A 20,319-nucleotide genomic window follows, 5' to 3' on the forward strand; every position below is an offset into this window, starting at 1 on the left:
TGTATCGTTGGCTGGCATCCGATTGGCTGCTGCTTCCTTCCCCGCTTTACGGGCGGCCTCCAAGATGATGACGGGTAGTCCGGTCCGCAAGCTCGTTAGCCCCGCCTCCTGCTTCCGAACTAGTAGATGATTGGTCACCGAGCTGTCCTATACTCTTTTCCCTGCTGAGCCCAGCCGTCGCTTACCTCAGTCACGCCTGACGCACATTAACCCGCCCCTTTTGCCCTGCGCCTGTATATGATTGGTCGCTGAGGAGCGCTTCTTTCTTTTCCGGCTTCACGGATTGCCGCCAAGATGGTGAGCTCCCTGCTCTTCTCGAGCGGTTTCAATCCGTCCCTATCCGGCGCCATCCTCTGCCCTGCGGCCTTGTGGGCCGCCTGCCCCTCTCCAGCAGGACCCCCGGGGGGTTTCAAGTCGGATATTGGGCGGAGGGGAAGCTTAAGGAGGCCGCTGAGCCTCCCCCTCCCCTCATTTCTCTTCGGCCTGCTCTGCACGGGCAGTGGATGGGAGGGTGGCCTGGCCTGTGCCCAAGTGTGCATTGAAATCGAATTGAGCTCCCAGTCCTATCCATGTTTACTCAGAAGCAAGTCTCATTATAGTCAATGGGTCTTACTCCCAGGCAAGTGTGGACAGGACAGCTCAGTCCTATGCATATCTACTCGGAAGCAAGTCCCATTATAGTCAATGGGTCTTACTCCTAGGTAAGTGTGAATAAGACTTAGTGTAAGTGTAAGGTAAGTGTAAGGTAAGACTGCAGTTTCAGTCCTATGCATGTCTACTAAGAAGCAAGTCTCCCTATATTCAGTGGGTCTTACTCCCAGGCAAGTGTGGAGAGGGCAGCTCAGTCCTATGCGTATCTACTCAGAATTAAGTCCCATTGTAGTCAGTGTGTTACTCCCAGCTATGCATGGATAGGATTGCAGCCCAATAACTGTACTTCTCCTTGGGCTAGTAGTAGTAGTACAACGAGTAGTCAGTTGTCCCTACTAAATGTATGTTCCCTGGGAAAGTGAGACTTGTAAAATAGCTTTGGGAAACGTGCACTGCTTTGCCCAAACTAACACAACTGGGGGGGGGGGTTGTTGTTTTTATTTTTTATAGAATGACACAGTGACTATCAGAACAAGAAAGTTCATGACAAACAGGCTGCTTCAGCGTAAGCAGATGGTAAGAAGATGCGATGCGTGGTTTTCTTTCCTTTGTTTCTCTGGTCGGAGTTGTGATTATTGGAGGTTTCATTCTTTTATATAGTTTTACTTGATCAGATGTTGTAATTTTGAGTGCTTTCTTGACCTTATGGCTAGTGACTTGTTATGTTTTAGAATATTATAAGTGTTTATTTATTTACTTAAGAGATTTATATCCCATGCTGAAGCAAATGCCCAAGACGGCTTACAAAGCTTTATAATAAAAGTACAAAACATTAAAACAGGTAAAAACATCAAACAAGGCATTAAAACATTAATTTTGACATTGAGTATTGAAATGTAAATCAAAACAGAGCAAAATCTAACAAATATCATTGGGCCTGTGGGGAACACATTAGTCCAGGGATGCTGTCAAGTCACGTCTGTATTTCAGATGTTCAGAGGGCAAATATCCACTCAGCAACCAAATGTCAGATGGAACAGGTGTGTTTTGAGCCTGGGTTATGTTATTTTTTGTCACTGACTTGTAAGGTCAGCAAAGTACACTGCATGGATGTGGGGTGGGGATTGCTTGAAAATGTGTAAAATATATGAAAATGGTTTTGTACACATGCAGCATGTTACTATGGTATGGTTGGGAGACTGTTATGTAGGGATGATGTAGGAGTTAGAATAGAATGAACCAGAACAGGCCCTTTATAATAAAAGTGATGCAAATATGCACAACCCAAAACAATGGGGCGTTTTTAAAGGCATTTGAGAACATTATTTTAGAAGTGTAACCATTTGATTTTATTAACCTTTTTGTAGCCAGGATCTACCAAAATTTGACATTTTAAGAAATTATGATTGTACAAGAAACACAATCAGGCAACTACAGATTTGTGAGAGAGTGTTTTCGAAAGGAGATCAGTATGTTAACCTTTTCCCAGCCAAAACACATTTTTAAAGGGCAATCTTTTTGGACTGATTAGTTCTAATGCAGTGAAAACACACACAGACCATGCAGGATTAGATGGAGTTGATGCAAAGAGTCCAGTGGCCATTCCAGGTCTCAATCCTATCCAATTTTCCTGCTCTGGTGCAACCACAATGCAGCTGTGAGGTAATGGAACAAGTGTTCCTATACCTTGAGGAGGCCTCTGTGATTGTCTCCCCAGCACAATATGTAGTGCATGCCCCACTGGCACGGCTGCACCGGCACTGGAAAATTGGATACGGTTGGACCCCCAGTCTCTAAACTGCAGGTTGATTTGGACTAGATCAGCAATTTTCAATCTTTTTCATCTCACAGCACACTAACAAGGTAGTAAAATTGTCCAAAAAATGAGTGTTGTGCCTTGACAATGCAACTATGCTGCTGGTGGGGGGGGGGCTCACATCCCCCAATGACTCTACTAATAAATTATTCTCCCCTAAACTCCCGTGGCACACCTGCAAACTATTCACAGCACACCAGTGTGCCAAGGGATAGTGTTTGAAAATGGCTGGACTAGGTATAGAGCTAGTTATGAATCTTCTAAAGATTCCATGTTTATTTTTTTTAAAGCTCCTATGTTAACCATCTGTAAACTAGCAGGAGGGGAAGGATGGGGTATAAATATTTTAAAATAATGAAATATCTGAGTGAATAGTTTGATCCAGAGATTTTTGTTGGCAAACACATGGAGCTGCAATTTGTCATTGATCTTGCAGTGTCTGCTATGCATTGGGATAGAATAGACTATTTGTCTGAAGAAATTACTCTTGCAAAACAGAAATTGAGCCCAATTATTTTTAGCAAATAGTTCTTGCAATACTGGCTTGCATTCCTGTGTTGAAAACAGTAATATTCAAATCATCTGTGTAGAAGAGAGTTGGCTGACTTACCGTTGCTGCTACTGCACATCAGATCAAACTGTGTGCACTTTGTAGGTTGTAGGTGTGTTGGCTTTGGATGAAACTAAGCATGGCTCATGAAGTTGAAGCTTGGGCCCCTACACATGTAGAATGTATTGGGGTGTAGTATATTATATTAGTAGGTGAATACAGCTTCAGCGAAATGCAGTTCACAAAGCTGTTTATATAGCAAAATAAACCAGTAAAGTTTCCCTGTTCCCAAAGGGCTCAGTTTAAAAAGAGGTGCAGAGGTGCAACAGCAACCAGAAAAAGACCACTGCTGGGGTGAAAAGGAACAGTTGCTCTCCCCCTGCTAAATAGGAGAAGACAGCACTTTGAAAACTGCCTCTGCCCAGTTAGTAGGGAGTATTTGCTGGTATAAACTAGGTTATCAGTAGTTACAGGTAAAATTGTTGTTGTAAGGATTTTTGTTTCATAGTATGCAAAATGCCTTTAAAATGTTTTAACATTTTGAAAATGCTCTATCTGTAGGTGATTGATGTTCTTCATCCTGGAAAGGCCACAGTCCCCAAAACTGAAATCCGTGAAAAGTTGGCCAAAATGTACAAGACGACACCAGATGTCATTTTTGTCTTTGGCTTCAGGACTCATTTTGGTGGTGGAAAGACAACAGGATTTGGCATGATCTATGATTCCCTTGACTACGCAAAGAAGAATGAACCAAAGCATAGACTGGCTAGGGTAGGCTTCTTGAATTGTTTACATCCTGCAGAAAAAACTGGTGGTTGTGCTGAAAGGATCTTGTTATTTGTGAAGACTTGAGTAAAATTTTGTCAAGGAGTTCAGCCAGAGCTGTGCTTTTTATCTTGTTTCTGTGACTTTGAGCTAAAACTTAAATACAGCTTCATAATAGAGTTAGGCATCACCCAATATTATAGCACTTCTTTCTCTGAGGTGCTTGAGGCACTGTATACTCTTTGCACTCCCCCCTGTCCTTATCCTCAGAACAACTTTATGAGGTAATTTGGGTTGAGAGATACTGCCTAGTCTAGGACCACCCAGTGACTAAAAGTATGAACCTATTTCTCCCTGATCCTAGACCAGTGTTTCTCAACCAGTGATATTAGTACCACCAGTGCCCTGCTGCCTGGCAGTGAGACCAGCAACACAACATGGCAAGCAGAAATAGGAGGCTCGGCTCAGTGGGTAGAGCTTCAGTGTGTGCTTTTTGCATGCTCGAAAAGTCCTCCCATCTACCCTGAGACTCTGACTGTGTTTGTTGGATTTTTTTCTTGCCTCACAATCCTGAAATAACTGGTTGTGACATCATTGCCAGTTACTTCTGGTGGTACTTCCAATACACGGACCATGCAGAGTGGTACGGCGGGGGACAGATGTTGAGAAACGCTGTCCTAGGTGGTCTAATTCCTCACCATGCGTTTTCTTAGCTGAATAGTTGTATAAAATGAGATAATCCCATGCACTTCACTCTGAGCTCCTGAGAAGATGGGTTGGTTAAATATGGCAGAAACTTCTAGTACAGATATTTTTCTTAGGCTGCAGTTTTTTCTAGTAATTGAAAATTGGACTGTAGTTCATGGCAGAATGGAGGCATGCAGCAGATCAGGCACTTGGCGAGGGGGGGCTGGAAAAGACCTCTGTAACTGAAGACTGGGGACAGCTGACATAAATTATATTGAGCTAGATGGACCATTGGTCTGATTATATATAAGGCAACAGTGTTTGCTGAATTGGTACAAAGATGTTCAGTGCCCTTCATCTGTGTTTCTCTTTTACTAGCATGGCTTATATGAAAAGAAAAAGACTTCTAGAAAACAACGCAAAGAACGTAAGAACAGGATGAAGAAAGTCAGGGGAACGGCCAAAGCAAACGTTGGGGCTGGCAAAAAGGTAAGGTCACCCCATTTGCTCACAAGTACAGGTCTCCATTCTAACTTTATTGGAAGGCCCATTGACAAAATAACATTTCTTTTTCTTTCATCTTCCAACTTTTACTTCTGGACTGCAGAAGGTAACTGATGCTGTGTAGTTCTTAGCTCCTCGAGTAGTTTAGTTCTGTGCACCTTGTTACTACTTCATGGATAACAAAGTGAAACATTAGTGCCTGTTGATCTCCAAAGTCTTCATCTAAAGATGAACTGTTTGGGGGTATGCCTGTGTGTTTTTCTTGCATCGTAGCTGTAGTTCTTTCCTTGACCTCCCTTTCACATAGACTTATGAAGACTAAAGTGTTCTGAAAAGTAATGCTGTCTGAGGTGGCTGACAGATAATAAAGCACTCACTGGAATTCAGTGGAGTTTGAAATACGTGGAGCATTCAGGCTGAATGCAAGCTTTGCTTAACAAATAATGGCATAGAAAGTGGACTTGCACACAAGAGGTACTTTTAACATAAGCATAGTTTAAAATTGGTTTTCAAGCAGTTCTAGTTATTTCAGAGAGATGATGATATTAAAGCTCTTTGATTTAAATTTATCTGAAGTACTTTAAATCAATTCTTCCTCTTTGATTAGTAGTAACCTTCTACTTTCACCTTTCTTTTCTACTTCCTTGGAATTCTTGTTGATCAGAAATGAGGTCTCTAGCAGGTACAGAGAATAAGCATGGATGTGATTGCATGAATTATGCATCACTTGCTTGACTTCCAACACTGTTGCTTTTGTCTGTGTGCTTTTGCTTTGAAATGGGGTTCCCCTGCCTTTGTTTCCTTTTAAATTCAGGTAGAAAAACTGCAGTAGAACTGGGTAGGTTTGACTTTGTTAGAGTACTGTACAGAAATGCTTCTTTGTGTAGAACCTCTTTTAAAATGTGGGTGGTGGACTGTATTGAAGATTTAAGCACAGCCTTAAATCACAAAAATCTTTCCATGATCCTACATGGTGTAAAACTGCTTTGAAAAGCACTTAGGCTGCAATCCTATACTCACTTACCTGGGAGTAAGCCCCATTGAACACATGTCTTTTGAGTAGACATGCATGGATTGAGTAGACATGCATGGGTAGGTATTAATGCCTACCCATACACCAAGGCACATGTTCTATGTATTGAAACACTATTGTGTGGACTGGGTTACTGCCTTGAATAAAATTACAGTTATTGATATTACCCAAGCCTACCTGTTCCAGGTATATGAAAGTAAGTTTTTGGTGTTTGGTATATTTTATATATAAAATCTGGAAAACTATACACTAAACACAGTTATAGATGGTGTGTTGAGTCCTGTTGGAGAAATGCATCCAAATAGTAATGCATCCAAATAGTAATCCTTTGTATATGCTGTAACCCCTAGTTACTTGAGATTATAGCTGCCAGCCACCTTGCTTTCCCACCTGGCTTTCTAGTTGTGTAACCCTTCCTGCCTGATCAGCTGAGAGACTTATGCCAGTATATTTGGAACTGTTTACGTCTATGTAACTGGATGGACTTACTGAGATGGTACAAGTACTTCATGAATGTGTTCTTGTCTATGTCGTAATAGCATAAGTTTTGAAAAGCTTTCTAGAGCCTCTTCAAATTGTTGTTGCAGGTCTTTGCTATGTTATTACTCTTGTACCCACTGTTGCTTAAACAGGTGATCTTTCATTCATTTATCATGATTAGTGAAAGTAAAACTGATCTGTCAGTCCAGTTGGCCCTTGGTATCTGTGGGGGATCGGTTCCCGGATCCCCCCCCCCGATGCTGAACCCATGGGTATTAAGATGGGGGGGGCTCGAACACCTCCAGACTTGACCAGAAGTGCCTTCCAGTTGTGTCCGGAGGTGTTCTGAGGCTCAGGTAGGGCATATGCAGCCTCTGTGTGCCTCAGAGAGGCACTTCTGGTTTTTTATCAAACTGGCTCTGCCTCTCGGAAGTCTTTGGGTGGCCTTCTGAGGCACGGGGAAGTTATGCACAGCCTCCCTGGACCTCAGAACACCTCCCGGGTGCAACTGAAAAGTATTTCTGGTTACATTTGGGAGGTTTGGTGAGGCCCTCCAGATATGAATCAGAACCCACGGTAAATCAAATTTGTGGGTCCTGACTTGGGGGTAAAGAGCGCCCTCTATATGAACTGACAACTAAGTGGAGGTGTGAGTATAACTCTCTCAGTTTGTTCATGTTTCAGCTCTCCAGTATTCCAGAAGTGCAAACCTTCTGGATCATTGTACCACAAGTTGGAAATAAGAGGGTGCCACCCAAGTGTGCACGACAGCACATATGCTTTGCTGTGCCTTTGTTTGGTTTCTGCCTGTAGTCTGCTAACCTGGGGAACGGTGCAAAACTGGCAGCAGGCAGAAATGTACATTTGTTTATAGAGTATAGCCAGGTCCACAGACCCTCCTAGTCCTGGCCAGGCATGCTACAAGTTTTTCGCCTGAACCTCATGTGGCACTTTGCTGTAGGGTGACCACATGTCTATTCAGTCTTGAAACATTGCATTGAACAATTCAGGTGTTTGAATTGTCCTGTAACTGATTTTTTGGCACAATAGTTCGTTTTGACTACTGCTTAAAGTATGCGTATTCAACCGGTATCAGATTTTTTTTACAATGTAGGCTGAACTGCTTGCTGTTGTTTGATTTCAACACGCCTTCTTTGATTTGTCAGCACCTTGTGCTTAACTTGCTTCTCAAAGCGCTCACTAGCAACTTTTCACTGTCTTCTAAACCACCTATGCTGGTCTCTGTTAACTTCAGAATTCTCCTGCAACTTGACTCATTCCCATAAAATCCTTGCGTGCATTGCTAGACTGTAGCCTGAATATATTTCAGGGTCTGACTCTTTAGTTGCCTAAGAAAATTGGCAAGGATTGATGCTGTGTGTCTACAAGGTGTTTTATTTTGGAAATAGGTAGCCTGTAGTAGTAGTTGTAAGGTTGTGTGGCCTAAAATGGTGTTTATGGTTTTAAAAAATCAAAATCTTATGGATGATGTATTAACTCTTCTTTTTTTTCTTTCTTGTAGTGAGCCAGCCAATGGAATTTACAGGTACCCCAATCTCAAATTCTTCATTGTTTTGAAGCCTGCTTATTGCAATTTGTCTTCTGGCTTTGCACAGTGGATTCCTTCTAAAGCTTTTTGGGTCCACTGATGGACTTGACTTCATACTGCTTTACAGTGATAAATAATTGGGGTTGGGAGGGTGGAATTCTTTAGCATTCAAGGATGGAAACACATTTGCTGCATACATCAATGACTAACATACTTTCTCTTTTTTTACAGAAAAACTAAATTATCCTGGCAGAAAATAAATGAAGATTGTACCGTGTCATCATCAGTGGCGCTTCGTATAAATTGTATAAAAACTAAAATCTCGGTTTCTTTTTCTTTCTCATATGAAACATTCAGGGTCGCTCAAATTCTTTTGAATTTTCAAATGAGCTTCTATTTTTTAATCTTTATTTCTGCCACAATTTGGGGGGGGGGTTATGTTGAAAAGGGATCAGGGTGGGGTGGGATGCTGCTTTTAAAGTATGTCGGTAAAGCCTCTTTTGTACTAGACATGCCTCAAAATCTCAAGTATTTGTTGGTCCTTTTAATAGTTGAATTTATCATAGATTATACTCTCCTAGACAAGACTGATCTTAAACAGAGGTGGGCAGTCAGAAGGCATCTAATGGATATTGGTTTTACCCAAGTCTGAAATATTCCAGTTCGTTGCCTAAGTATTATGCTGAATTTAAAATGACTGGTCATCCCCTCGTACAACGGTTCCCTAACTTTTTAGTATTAGGACCTACCTAAAAAAAGTTTCACATTGCCTGCCGCTCAAGCTTCTGTGGCTATAATGGTGATTGGGCATCAGGTAGCAGGTGGTTTAATCCTTGATGCGTGTAGACTAATCTGCCTTGTCAGTTGCACAGCCCACCAAAAATTGGGTTGTGACCCATTGGTGGGCCCTAGACTCATAGTTTGGGAACCACTGCAAAAGGAGAAGGAAAAGATGGCAGCTTTATAGGCAAACCTGCTAATCTATGTGCTTCTGTTTTGATTGTTACAAGGGACTATAAGATATAAACGACTGACTTATTAGTTCAGAACATTATGTAATATTCAGTTCCTGTGTTCTATTTGACCCTCTTCTTCTCAGGCTTGGTAGGTCACAATGCATTGGTGACAGTAGAAGCCTTAAATGACAAATTCCCCTATTTATGGTCTAGACCTTGGCCCACAGTCCCTGGTCCTCAGATTAGTCCTTCCCTGCCCACTTTCTTGCAGTACTGCACAGCCCCATCTGTCCCACCAGCGTGAGAGGCATTGACCTATGTCTCTTTAAGGGGCGGGTAGAGGGAGAAGGCAACTGTGTGGTCCCCAGGATTGTGCTGCTGCAGGGGGGGAGGGTTTACACTTGATGCAGCTAGCACTGCAGTCCTGGGGGGGTGCGTGAGGAGCCCTTTGCAGGGACCCCTGTGCCTGCAAAACTGAAAAATGGGCACTTCCGGTTTTATTGCGAAAACCAGAAGTGCCCTCCCCCCCTTTTTTTTTACAGTTTTGCAACCTGCACCCCCCAGGACTGCAGTGCTGGCAGCAGGTAAGTAGAAAGCCCCTACTGTCCCTGGCATCCCCTGCAACAACTTACAGTGTTCCCTTGTAAGAAGCACTGGTATATACATTGGAAGTATACTTGGTGTCTGTAGAACTGGATCACTATTGGTTTAAAACACATATGGTGTCCATGAGCTGCCTCTTACCTTCCCAACCTGCCTCTTAAGTTTCTTACTATATGATGGTGTATGTAGACTGTAGAGAAGTGGTTCTCAAGCTGTGCTGGAAACTTATGGAGCTTCAGCAAAACCAGCAGTGGTGGGTAAACTTCCCTGAAGGACGCCTCATCTGCCACTACTGGCCTTTTCCTGCATGCACAGCTAGCTGCAGGAGAGTGGTGGGAGTGTTTTATGTTGCATTTTTGGGTTATGTGGAGCTGCACCGAAGCCACGCATGCTTGGTAGTGCCCAATATAAGCCAGGTGTACCCTAGTGCACGTCCCAGAATATGTGCCAACATACCTTGATTCAATGGCAGCTGTTCCAAAATAGAATTGAGTTTTCTGAAAGGAGAACATTTCAAAACCTCTTGACCTGCATCTGGTGCACAAAACCTTCTTAGTACTGAAACAAAGCTGTAACTTCATCAGCATTACTGAAGTGGTCTATCAGCTGCATCAGTCTACACTCTGTTCTTTTGAAATTGCATTTAAGTTGATGGTTCTGATCTGGTAATGATGCCTCTGGGGTCTAATTAACAGGAAAATGGCAATTAGGCCTTTAAGCCAAAGCTTTGCAATGTGCTACCTCTGAAGTTTCTCACTTGGTTGTGCTAACAAATTAACTTTTGCATGAGGGTAGCATTTCTGCTGAGGAGGAAACAGCAAAAAAAAAAAAAAAGCTAAATTGCTACTTTTTATAAGAAATTGCTTTTATTTCACTTGTACAGTCCATGCACACTCCTGTTTAAATCAGAAAATACAACAAATGTTTTGTGGACATAAACGGAAGTTGGCATCCTTCAGTCTCGGAAGACTATGGTGTCACGCTCTGAATGGTGGTTCTAGAACAGAGTGTCCTCTCCAGTGCGCGAAGCCTGGGTAAAGTAGGTATGGAGGATAGGCTGTTATCCATGCAGCAAATCCCCCCTCTCCACGTCACTGAAATGGTCCAATGGAAAGGCAGAGGCCAATACGGTTGGTTCCAGCGGCGTCGCAGGAGTTGCCAGAACGTGATTGTGTTCAGCCACGAACTGCCTCAGGGACTCCGGCTCCGGATTTTGCCTCGAGGTTGACTCCTGAAGCCTTTTCCATAACTGGATGTAGCCACAAGGCAGTGGAGGTTTGGGATCAGAGTTTTCCTTCTCTCAGATGAGCTGCCTTCCCAGGCTGATGAGTCCCATCTACCCGGTGGCTGTTTAGTCGCCTCTTATGACAAGTACAGCCAAACTGAGGGCCTGTTCTAATCCCCAGCCCCCCAGTAAACGGAAGTACACTGCTCCCAAATCCATGAAGCACATCAAGTCATGTTTTACTCCCTGTCAAATATCGCCCTTTGTTCATTATTTTGCCATGAGCTAGTCGAAGGCACAAAGGTTTCCAACTTTCCCTTGACAAGACTGTATGTCAATTAAAAATCAAGCAGGTAATAAAGGTTTTTCCCACTGCTGTATTTGTAGATAGATTGACATGGCTTTGCTGTGCTGAATTTGTAGAGAACTTTTACAGAGGATTTCTAGTACGCGGAGGAATTCTGAACGTCGTAGCTAGCGTATGACAGCATGCCGAGTGTCAAACTCAAAAAGCAACTTTATATCAAAGTAAATCTAGATGCAGCAGACACAAAATAAGTACAAGATGAGAAGGCAACAAACTAGGTGGTACAAAAACACTGACAATTATTCATGGTTTCTATAAATAGAAGTACGGACAGTATTTGCTGAAAACTTGGATGCCACAAGCATATTTAAGAGTTCCAATGTTTCGGTGACTTGTATGTTTCTTTGCTGCATCATAGGACTAGCAGGGGAATAAGAGGCAAAATGAGAGTGTGCAAATCTGTTCAATGTGTTGGTAGCAGAATTCAGTTCTTAGTGTGGAATTTAGATGATCTGTGTACAAGATCCCAGAGTGCACAGAGAAAGGATGTAATCGGGGCTAAAGGTAGGTTATCTAGTATCCTCTTACCCTCCGAATTTTGTGTCTGTTTTGCTTAAGCCATTTCTGCCCAACGTTGCATAGATGCAACAGGATCAAATGTGTACACTTGTGGGCTTGGTAGAAATGCGAAAAGGAAAAAGACATGTTACTTTTGAATCAAGATTTGATATCCCTAAAAAGCATCTATCCTGTATGAACTTGAAAAGTATTCAGTTATCTGCTTTGTGTCATCTATAGAGAACAATTGCACAAGGCTTATGTGTTGGCAAAATTAAGGATAGTTACATTGAAAGTGATGGAGCTTTTGTAGCTGGTGATTTGACTTCAACCAATGCTAAAGTGGAACTATGAGTGTAAGATAAATTGGTTAATGGAACACTTCAATTCAGTCTTGCTCAACTCTTTAAGGAGACAGTTGCCTACACACTATACATTCAAAGCACAAATTCCAGCAGACTGGGGATAAGTTTCATTGTGTCAGATACCAGTTCCACTCCAGCCTCTAAATTGGGTAGGTGATTCCCTACATAGGTTCTTAAAACAAAAATCACTTGAATTGGTTTTAAAGTAGAACTGCCCTCTTAGTATGTTACAGGGAGAGACAAGAGTTCTAAAAATGGAAAAAACCCTCATGATGCATAATGTTATAAGTCTGGATCAGTTACTTGCCTTTTTTTACTTTGTTACTTATAAGTTACTTGCCTTTTTTTTCCAAGCTCAGTGGCCCCAAATGTGTTCTTCCTGTGTATGCAAGGTGCTTTAGCTCTCTGATCATTTTGGTTGCTCTCATTTGCACCTTTTTCCAGCTCTGCAATATCTTTTTTAAAACATGACTAGAACTGCAGACAGTATTGTAAATTGGGCTCTCCCACGAATTTGTATAGGGGTATTACAGTGTCAGCGGTCTTATTCACAACCTTAATGGTTCCCCACCATGGAACTTGCTTTCTTCACAGCAGCTGCACACAGGGTTAACATTTTCATTCAGTGTCATGGGTGAATTTGACCAACTCATTGCTTACTCCTAACTAGATCATTTATGGAAAAAATAGTAAAGTATCTGTTCCAATAAAGAGGCTTTAGGAACTTCATTTCTTTCTTCACTGTGAAAATTGCTCATTTATTCCTCTGCTTCCTGTTCTTTAACCAGCTACCAATCCATAAAGGATCTGCCCTTTTCCATAATTGCCAGATTTATTCAAGAGCCTTTGATGAAGCATTTTTCAAAAGCATTTTGAAATTCCAAGAATATGTCAATTAGACTATCAACCCTCCAAGGGCTCTGACAGCACAATCCTATGCATGTCTGCTCAGAAGTCCCATTGCATTCAATGGAGCTTACTCCTAGGAAAACGTGCAGGATTGTAGCCTGAGTGCCTGATCCTAACCAGCCTGTGATGGCCCAGCTCTGGTATGCAGTGTTGCAAACTTGCTGTAAAGCATGCCTGCCACACTGCTGGGTGGTGCTAGCGCTGGTTCTGTGTGAGCCCACACTGAACCAGCACTGGTTGGAGGATGGATGAATGCCACCTGTAGTTTTGGGTGAGCGCCAGGCAGCAGGGTGGTAGGTCGGGGTGGGGGGGGGAGGTGTTTCGGTGCAGGGGGAAGGGAGAGAGCAGGGCAGGAGGGGATAGATATGGTATCCCGGGAGACCTGACACAGGTCTCCTAAAATCTGTGCCCACTCAATAGCGGACGCAGATCCGAGGAGACCCATCAGGACTCCCTCACCCCGAGTAGACCTGCTGCTGCTTCCCAGCCCCACTGAATGCAGTGGTAACCATTTCATCCCTGAGCTGGGAAGCACAGGATTGGGCTGTTAGTCCATGAGCCAAAGCCTCAAATGTTGGTCATTCAGGGGGATAAAGGGTTCTGGTTTTGGGCAAACTGGGTCCCTAGAGATGGACAACCTCGCATGTCTCTCATCCTTCCCTGGTTAGCACCACTTTTTCAACCATGCTTTTGAATTAGCCAATAGTGAGAATTGTACAATTGTGCTGGGGGGGGGGGCGCTATAAAATCTTCATTTGGCAAGTCATATTCAGATCCACATGGTCACGTGACTGCACTTGCTCCAGAAATAAACACCTCTTAGTTACTACCTTTTCTTTGGCATCAACCACTGCTTTAGTCCACTTCCTCTTAATATACAGTTTGAAAGAACTTGCTTTTCCCAAAGCTATACCTGCAAGTTGTCTTTTTATGTTTCAAATTGCCTTCATGCTCATTTTGATTTTTGGTAAGCTCTGGGTCACCAGAGATAGAAAACAGTTTAGCACCTTGCCTGTCTCTCAGGCTTCACAAGACTATCATAATGTTTTTCAGCCATAGCCCTGTATATGTCAATAGTGAGAATTCTGCCATTGTGTTAGTAGCTGGATAAGCTATATTGATCTCCTATAAAATCTTCATTTTTTTTTGTTACGTTGAAGTTCAGAGCTCAGATAGCCAAATGGCTGCACTTCCTCCACTAAGAAACAGCAGTCAGTTACTTCCCCCAGTTTGGCACTGGAAACTTGTTTGCTTAATGCAGAATCCGTAAGCACTTTTATTGGAGTATTAGTTGCAAGTTACCCTTAAGCCCTATTTCCAGCGAGGGAGACTTAAAGCACAATCTTATGCATGTTTACACAAGAAATTAGTCCCATTATATTCAATGGTATTGTGACATTTAGCAAGCTCTGGGTCCTTGGAGACAGGCACCAATATGCAGAAGAGAAGGTTCTCTTCTCTCCCAGCCTGGGCAGTGGAGGAAGGAGGGAGTGGAGAAGGAACAGCCTCCACTCAGTGGAACAGCTGGGAGAGAAGGCTGCAGAAGGGCAAGGAGAAGGGGTGGAACACCTGTGAGGCCAACTGCTGGACTCCAATTGCCTTTTCTCCTCCTCCCCACATCTTCAGGCATGTCAGCCTCTGGCATGCCAGAGGCACGAGAATTTGGCACAAGCCGAAGGGTAAGAGCCAAAGGGCTCTTTGCCAGTGGATCAAGACAGTGGATCAGGAGGGTGTATGACTCTTTGCTGTGGCCTTTGTTGCTGAGTGGCTCATCATCTTTGCATCCCTAATCCACAGCACTGCACCCTCTCCTTTTATGCAGCACTGTGCTGTTTAATGATTGGACATCTGGAAGGGGTTAGGAGGCATCATGTCAGAATTAGGGTTTGTGTGAGACTGAATGCAGGATTGTGAGTGGGTGGTTGAGGACGTGTCATGTGAGTGAGTTTTGGTTGTGATTCAGGAGTGTTAACCTTTGATCTTGGATTAGGAACTCAAGGAGAAGCTGGTGTCCTCTGTCTTGGTGAGAGAGGGACAGGGGAGAAGGTGGGGACCTCTGGCTCTGTGAGAGGGGGACAGGGGGTGAGAGAGTTCAGTGAGATGGGGTGTTGTATGTAGTAATAATTTAATAGTGAAGTGAGAGTGACTGAATGCCGAGTGGAGTGTGTGGTTGAGGTTGTGTGGTTTATGGGTCAATCCTGCCGAAGGGTAATGTGTTTGACATCTCAAGGGAGTTGGGGTGTGGGAGTGCAGCCACTGTTAATAGAGTGACGGGTTACAGAAGATATGGCGGTGAAGGTTGGGCAGTCCATTCCAGGAGAATGAGGGTCAGTCAGACAGTCTGTCCCTCTTTCTGGCCCTTCCTCCATCCCTTGGAACCTTGGTACTCTAGGCAATGATCCTGAGTCTGAAACTGCTGCTTTTGAATGCCAGGTCAGTGAATAACAATGCCTGCCTCGTCCAGGATTTAAGCCTGGATGAGGTCGCTGACCTAGCTTGCATCACGGAGACCTGGCTGATGAGATGGGAGGTGTAGGCCTATCCCAGATCTGTCCCCCAGGTTTCCGGGTATTGCAGCAGCCACGACTACAGGGATGGAGAGGTGGGGTTGCGATGGTCTATCATGATACCATCCATCTTACTAGGTACCCTGTCCAGTGCTCCACAGGGTTTGAGTGCCTTCATGTCGTGTCGGAGGGGCGAGACAAAATAAGGATACTGTTGGTGTACCACTTGCTACGCTGCCCGACAGTCTCCCTGCCTAAGCTGACTGAAATGATCTTGAGCATGGTGTTGGAGTGCCCTCGCCTATTAGTGCTGGGGGACTTCAACCTCCATGCTGAGGCCCCCAGGTCGGCTGCGGCTCAGGACTTCATGGCCGCCGTGGCAACTATGGGTCTGTCTCAGAGAATACCTGCCCCGACACATGATGACACATGATACATGCTGGACCTGGTGTTTACTGCTGGGCAGGTTGATGGTGATCTGGGTGTGGAGGAGATTAAGATCACTCACTCCTTTGTCATGGACAGATCATTTCCTGGTGGAATTTAGGCTTATTGCAGCCTCTTGCCTCCCAAGCAGCAGGGGGCCGCATTGTATGGTCCGCCCCCAAAGGTTGATGGATCTGGATGGATTCCTGAGGGCTCTGGCGGACTTTCCTGTTGCCAGAGCTGGCGACTCACCTGGCACCCTGGTTGATCTCTGGAACGGGGAGTTGACTAGGCCCTGGATGAGATTGCTCCTGAGCGGCCTCAGCCCAACCACAGAGTAAGAGCAGCTCCTTGGTTTTCTCAGGACCAGCAAACGATGAAGTGGCAGGGCAGACATCGAGAGCGAAGGTGGCGAAAGACTCATGCTGAGTCTGACTGCATAGAGGCCAAAGTCCATCTCAGAGCCTATTCTAGGGCAGTGGCGGCAGCTAAAAGATCATACTTTGCTGCCATCACATCTGCGGAGAACCATCTGGCTGAGCTCTTCCATGTGGTTCGTGGTCTACTCCATCTCGCACTCCCTACTGATGGGGAGGAGCACATGGAGGCTCGCTGTGATGAGTTCGCTAAGCACTTTGCGGACAAAGTCAATAAGATCCGGCATGACTTGGGTGCCACATTAGCAGTACCAAGTGATGTCCCTGGGGCATCTGTCTATCCTATCTTGTGGGATTCTTTCCAGCTTGTAGAACCTGAGGATGTGAATAGGAGTCTCTGGAGTGTGAGACCATCTTTTTGCCCACTCGACTCTTGTCCGGCATGGCTAATTAGATCTGCCCAGGGGGGACTGGCTAAGTGGACAGGGAGGGTGGTGAATTCTTCTCTGAGGGAGGGAGTACTGCCACCGATCTTGAAGCAGGTGGTGATTCACCCCCTCCTGAAGAAACCCTCCCTGGATCGTACTAACTTGAACAACTTCTGGCCAGTCTCTAATATTCCATTTCTGGGCAAGGTGATTGAGCAGGTGGTGGCGCCCCAGCTCCAAAGGGTCTTGGATGAAGCTGATTATCTGGATACTTTTCAATCTGGTTTCATGCCGGGTTTGGGACAGAGACTGCCTTGGTTGCCTTGGTGGATGACCTGTGCTGGGGAATGGATGGGGGACTGCGTTCCTGTTAGTCCTGCTGGACCTCTCAGCGGCCTTTGACACCATCGAACATGGTGTCCTTCTGGGTTGGTTGGCTGAGTTGGGGCTTGGAGGCACTGTCCTGCAGTGGTTCCGCTCCTTCCTGGCTGACAGATCCCAGAAGGTGGTGCTGGGGGATGCTTGTTCAGCATACTGACAAGTGTGGGGTGCTCAAGGCTCCATTCTGTCCTCCATGCTGTTTAGCATCTACATGAAGCCACTGGGAGAGGTCATCCGGAGGTTTGGGGTAGGGTGCCATCAATATGCTGATGACACCCAGTTCTTTCTCGCCTTTCCTCCTGATTCCGAGGAGGCAGTCAAAGTTCTGAACCACTGTCTGGAGGCTGTTGGGAGCTGGATGTGGGCAAACAAGCCGAAATTGAATCCTGATAAGACAGAGGTTTTCCTGGTCAAGATGTCCAAGACTCGGGTATTGGACTACTGTCCTGCTGTGAATGGGGTTGCACTCCCTCTGAAGGAGCAGGTCCGCAGCTTGGGGGTGATCCTGGATCCGCAGCTGCTCCTGGATTCCCAGGTGGCAGCTGTGGCCAGGGGAGCCTTTGCTCAGCTTTGGCTGATTCGCCAGCTATGACCATACCTGAGTTGTTCAGACCTGGCCACAGTGACCCATGCCCTAGTGACATCCAGATTAGACTACTGCAACGCGCTCTACGTGGGGCTGCCTCTGAAGATGGTCCACAAACTACAATGAGTGCAGAACGCGGCCGCCCATGTGGTTGCTGGGGCTTGTCGGTTCGACTTAGTTGGGCCACTGCTTCGGCGGCTACACGGGCTGCCAGTTTGTTTCCAGGCTGAATTCAAAGTGCTAGTTTTAACTCTTAAAGCCCTATACGGCTTGGTTATTTGAGGGACTGCCTCCTTCCATACAATCCAACTTGTCCTCTCAGGTCATCAGAGGGGGGCCCTTCTGACTGTGCTGCCACCAGTGGAGATGAGGGGGATGGCGGCAAGAAAGAGGGCCTTCTCAGTGGTGGCTCCCAGTCTGTGGAACTCCCACCCCCTGGAACTAAGAACAGCTCCCTCTTTAGCGTCCTTTCAGCAGGGGCTTAAGACCTTTTTATTTAAAGAAGCATTTTAATGCTGACACAAGGGGACATGGCTTTTTTAAAAATTTATTTTAATTTTGGGTTTAAGTTTTATTGTGTTTTATTGTTTTTAAATGTTTTATTTTTATACACATTTATATATTTTATGTTTTTATATGATTCTTTTGTAAGTTGCCCTGAATGCCCTTTGCCTGGAGAGAAAGACAGGATATAGATAAACAAACAAACAAATAAATAGAAAACAAATGATATTCACCTAGCCTTCTCAGAATTTTTGTTGCATAGTCCTGAATTTGCCAATAGTTAAAATTCTATACTTGTAGAGGGGGTGTCTATCAGTCTCCTATAAAAAGTTAAAACTAGAATTTTCAAATTAAATCCTAAAGTACTGAAATGCCTACTCTGAGTACTGTACCAAATATGATTCCATTATCATAGAATCCCTTTGGCATTGGCCAAACCAAACTTCCTTAGTTTACTTCATCTTAATAGTACATAATGTGCAAGCACTCACATTTATTGAAACATTTGAAAGTTGTTTTTTTTTTTTTTACACCTCTTTTCCACTGAAGGAAATACAGTAGAACCTCTTTAAGTTGACACCCAAGGGACTGGAGGAAATTGGTCAACATAGGGAGATGGTCAACATATGGGGGGAAAAAAGCATTTAAATATTATAATGTTTAGCTCCCAGGACAACAAATGCAAGGCCAAGTTATTATTTAGATTGGATTTTTAAGAAGTTTTATTGCAAATAACAATGAGAATTGATCCCCTTGTGATGCTTACTATTTATATCTATGTCTATATCAAGAGAGAGAATAAACAGCCCACAATCTGTTTTTAAAAACTCCTGAAAATTCATAAGCTTAAAAAAAACGGTAAGTTAAAAAAATACTTGGTTTCATAGCAGACAGGCAGACCAATGCTATCCCTTGCCAGCCCATAGCATGTAGTATGTTACATAGCCCCAACAGCTAAAAAAAAACAAAAAACTTCTTTCCTTAGGCTGCCTGGCCTCCACTGGGTCTCCTCAGATTCACTAAATGCCAGAAGGTGTTTGATACAGTCCTTCACTAAAAGCTGTTGAGAAAACTCCACAGTCAGGGAATAAGAGAACAGGTCCTGTCATGGATTGGGAACTGGTTGAGGACCAGGAAACAGAGAGTGGGTGTCAATGGGCAATTGACCAAAAAAGTGGAGAGAGGTGGAAAGTGGAGTGCCTCAAGGATCTGTCCTGGGACTGATGCTTTTCAACATCTTCATAAATGACCTGGAAACAGGGATAAGCAGGGAGGTGGACAAGTTTGTGGATGATACTAAACTTTTGAGTGGTGAAGACCAGAAGGGATTGTGAAATGCTCCAGAAGGATCTCTCCAAACTGGGAGAATAGGCAGCAAAATAGCAGTTGTGTTTCAATATAAGCATAAAGTAATGCACTGGTGATGGGAACCAAAGTGAAAGGAAAGGATAGTGGCTTCACTATGCACAAGCAGTATCGCGTTCAGTGGGCAACTTACAGAAGGTAAATTAATACTCGAGGTGGTCAATATAGAGAGGTTGGTCTCCCATAGTGTATATGCAGTGTCTGTTCATACTGTGAAAATTAGGTCAACTTAAGGAGGTGGTCATTACAGAGAGGTGGTCAACTTTGGAGGTTCTTCTGTACTTAATTTTTGACCCCACAGGGCTAGTCGGATGTGAAAATATTGTCTAAACAGGCCTAGACAAGGCATGTGAATTTTTTCTAGGTCTTAATGTGAATGTCTGGACTTTAATAAAGCAACTCCTCCTCCTTAAAATCCCCCCACCCACACAGCACCATTGTTGAATTCTTGCTATTGGCAAATCCACGGGCATTGTTAAAATTGTCGTGGTAGCTTTGAGAAGGCTGAGAGAAATACAAGACTCTTGCCCATTTTCCATCTCTAGAGACTTGGAGCTTGCCCACAATCATTATGTGCCTCTGAACCCCTCAGTGGAAATGTGGCATTAAAAGACAATTTTCAAATAATGTCTTGGTAAAAGCAAGTGGTTGGTTGCAAGTAATGTATTATGAGGAAACAGACCGACGAGGCCAGACCAGAGGATACAAATGACTGCTGATTGGAGGAAGTACAAGTGCTTGAGTATCTGAGCTCTTGATTTAAATAATGAAAATTTTATAGGAGATTGATATCACCCACACGCACTCCTCCCCTCTCGTATTCTGAGTACAACTGTGGAATTCTCGC

General features: G+C 44.2%; 1 protein-coding gene across 3 annotated transcripts in view; it reads left to right on the forward strand.

Annotated features, from left to right (window-relative positions):
- Positions 1-254: 254 nt before the first annotated feature.
- The window catches only part of RPS24 (ribosomal protein S24), a 321,586-nt gene continuing 301,521 nt past the window's right edge, over positions 255-20,319 (forward strand). Inside the window, exons 1-7 of one of the 3 annotated variants that reach the window (XM_066620080.1) lie at positions 255-297; positions 1,102-1,167; positions 3,519-3,728; positions 4,788-4,898; positions 5,578-5,595; positions 7,949-7,972; positions 8,207-8,295. In XM_066620080.1, coding sequence (XP_066476177.1) covers positions 295-297; positions 1,102-1,167; positions 3,519-3,728; positions 4,788-4,898; positions 5,578-5,583 — 396 coding nt within the window. In that variant the 5' untranslated portion in view covers positions 255-294 and the 3' untranslated portion in view covers positions 5,584-5,595; positions 7,949-7,972; positions 8,207-8,295. Of the gene's footprint in view, positions 298-1,101; positions 1,168-3,518; positions 3,729-4,787; positions 4,899-5,577; positions 5,596-7,948; positions 7,973-8,206; positions 8,296-20,319 lie in introns of those variants that run through there. The other 2 variants (XM_066620083.1, XM_066620082.1) reach the window with 2 other exon arrangements.

Source organism: Tiliqua scincoides, chromosome 3, assembly GCF_035046505.1.
Source record: "Tiliqua scincoides isolate rTilSci1 chromosome 3, rTilSci1.hap2, whole genome shotgun sequence".
Taxonomy (NCBI): Eukaryota; Metazoa; Chordata; class Lepidosauria; order Squamata; family Scincidae; genus Tiliqua; species Tiliqua scincoides.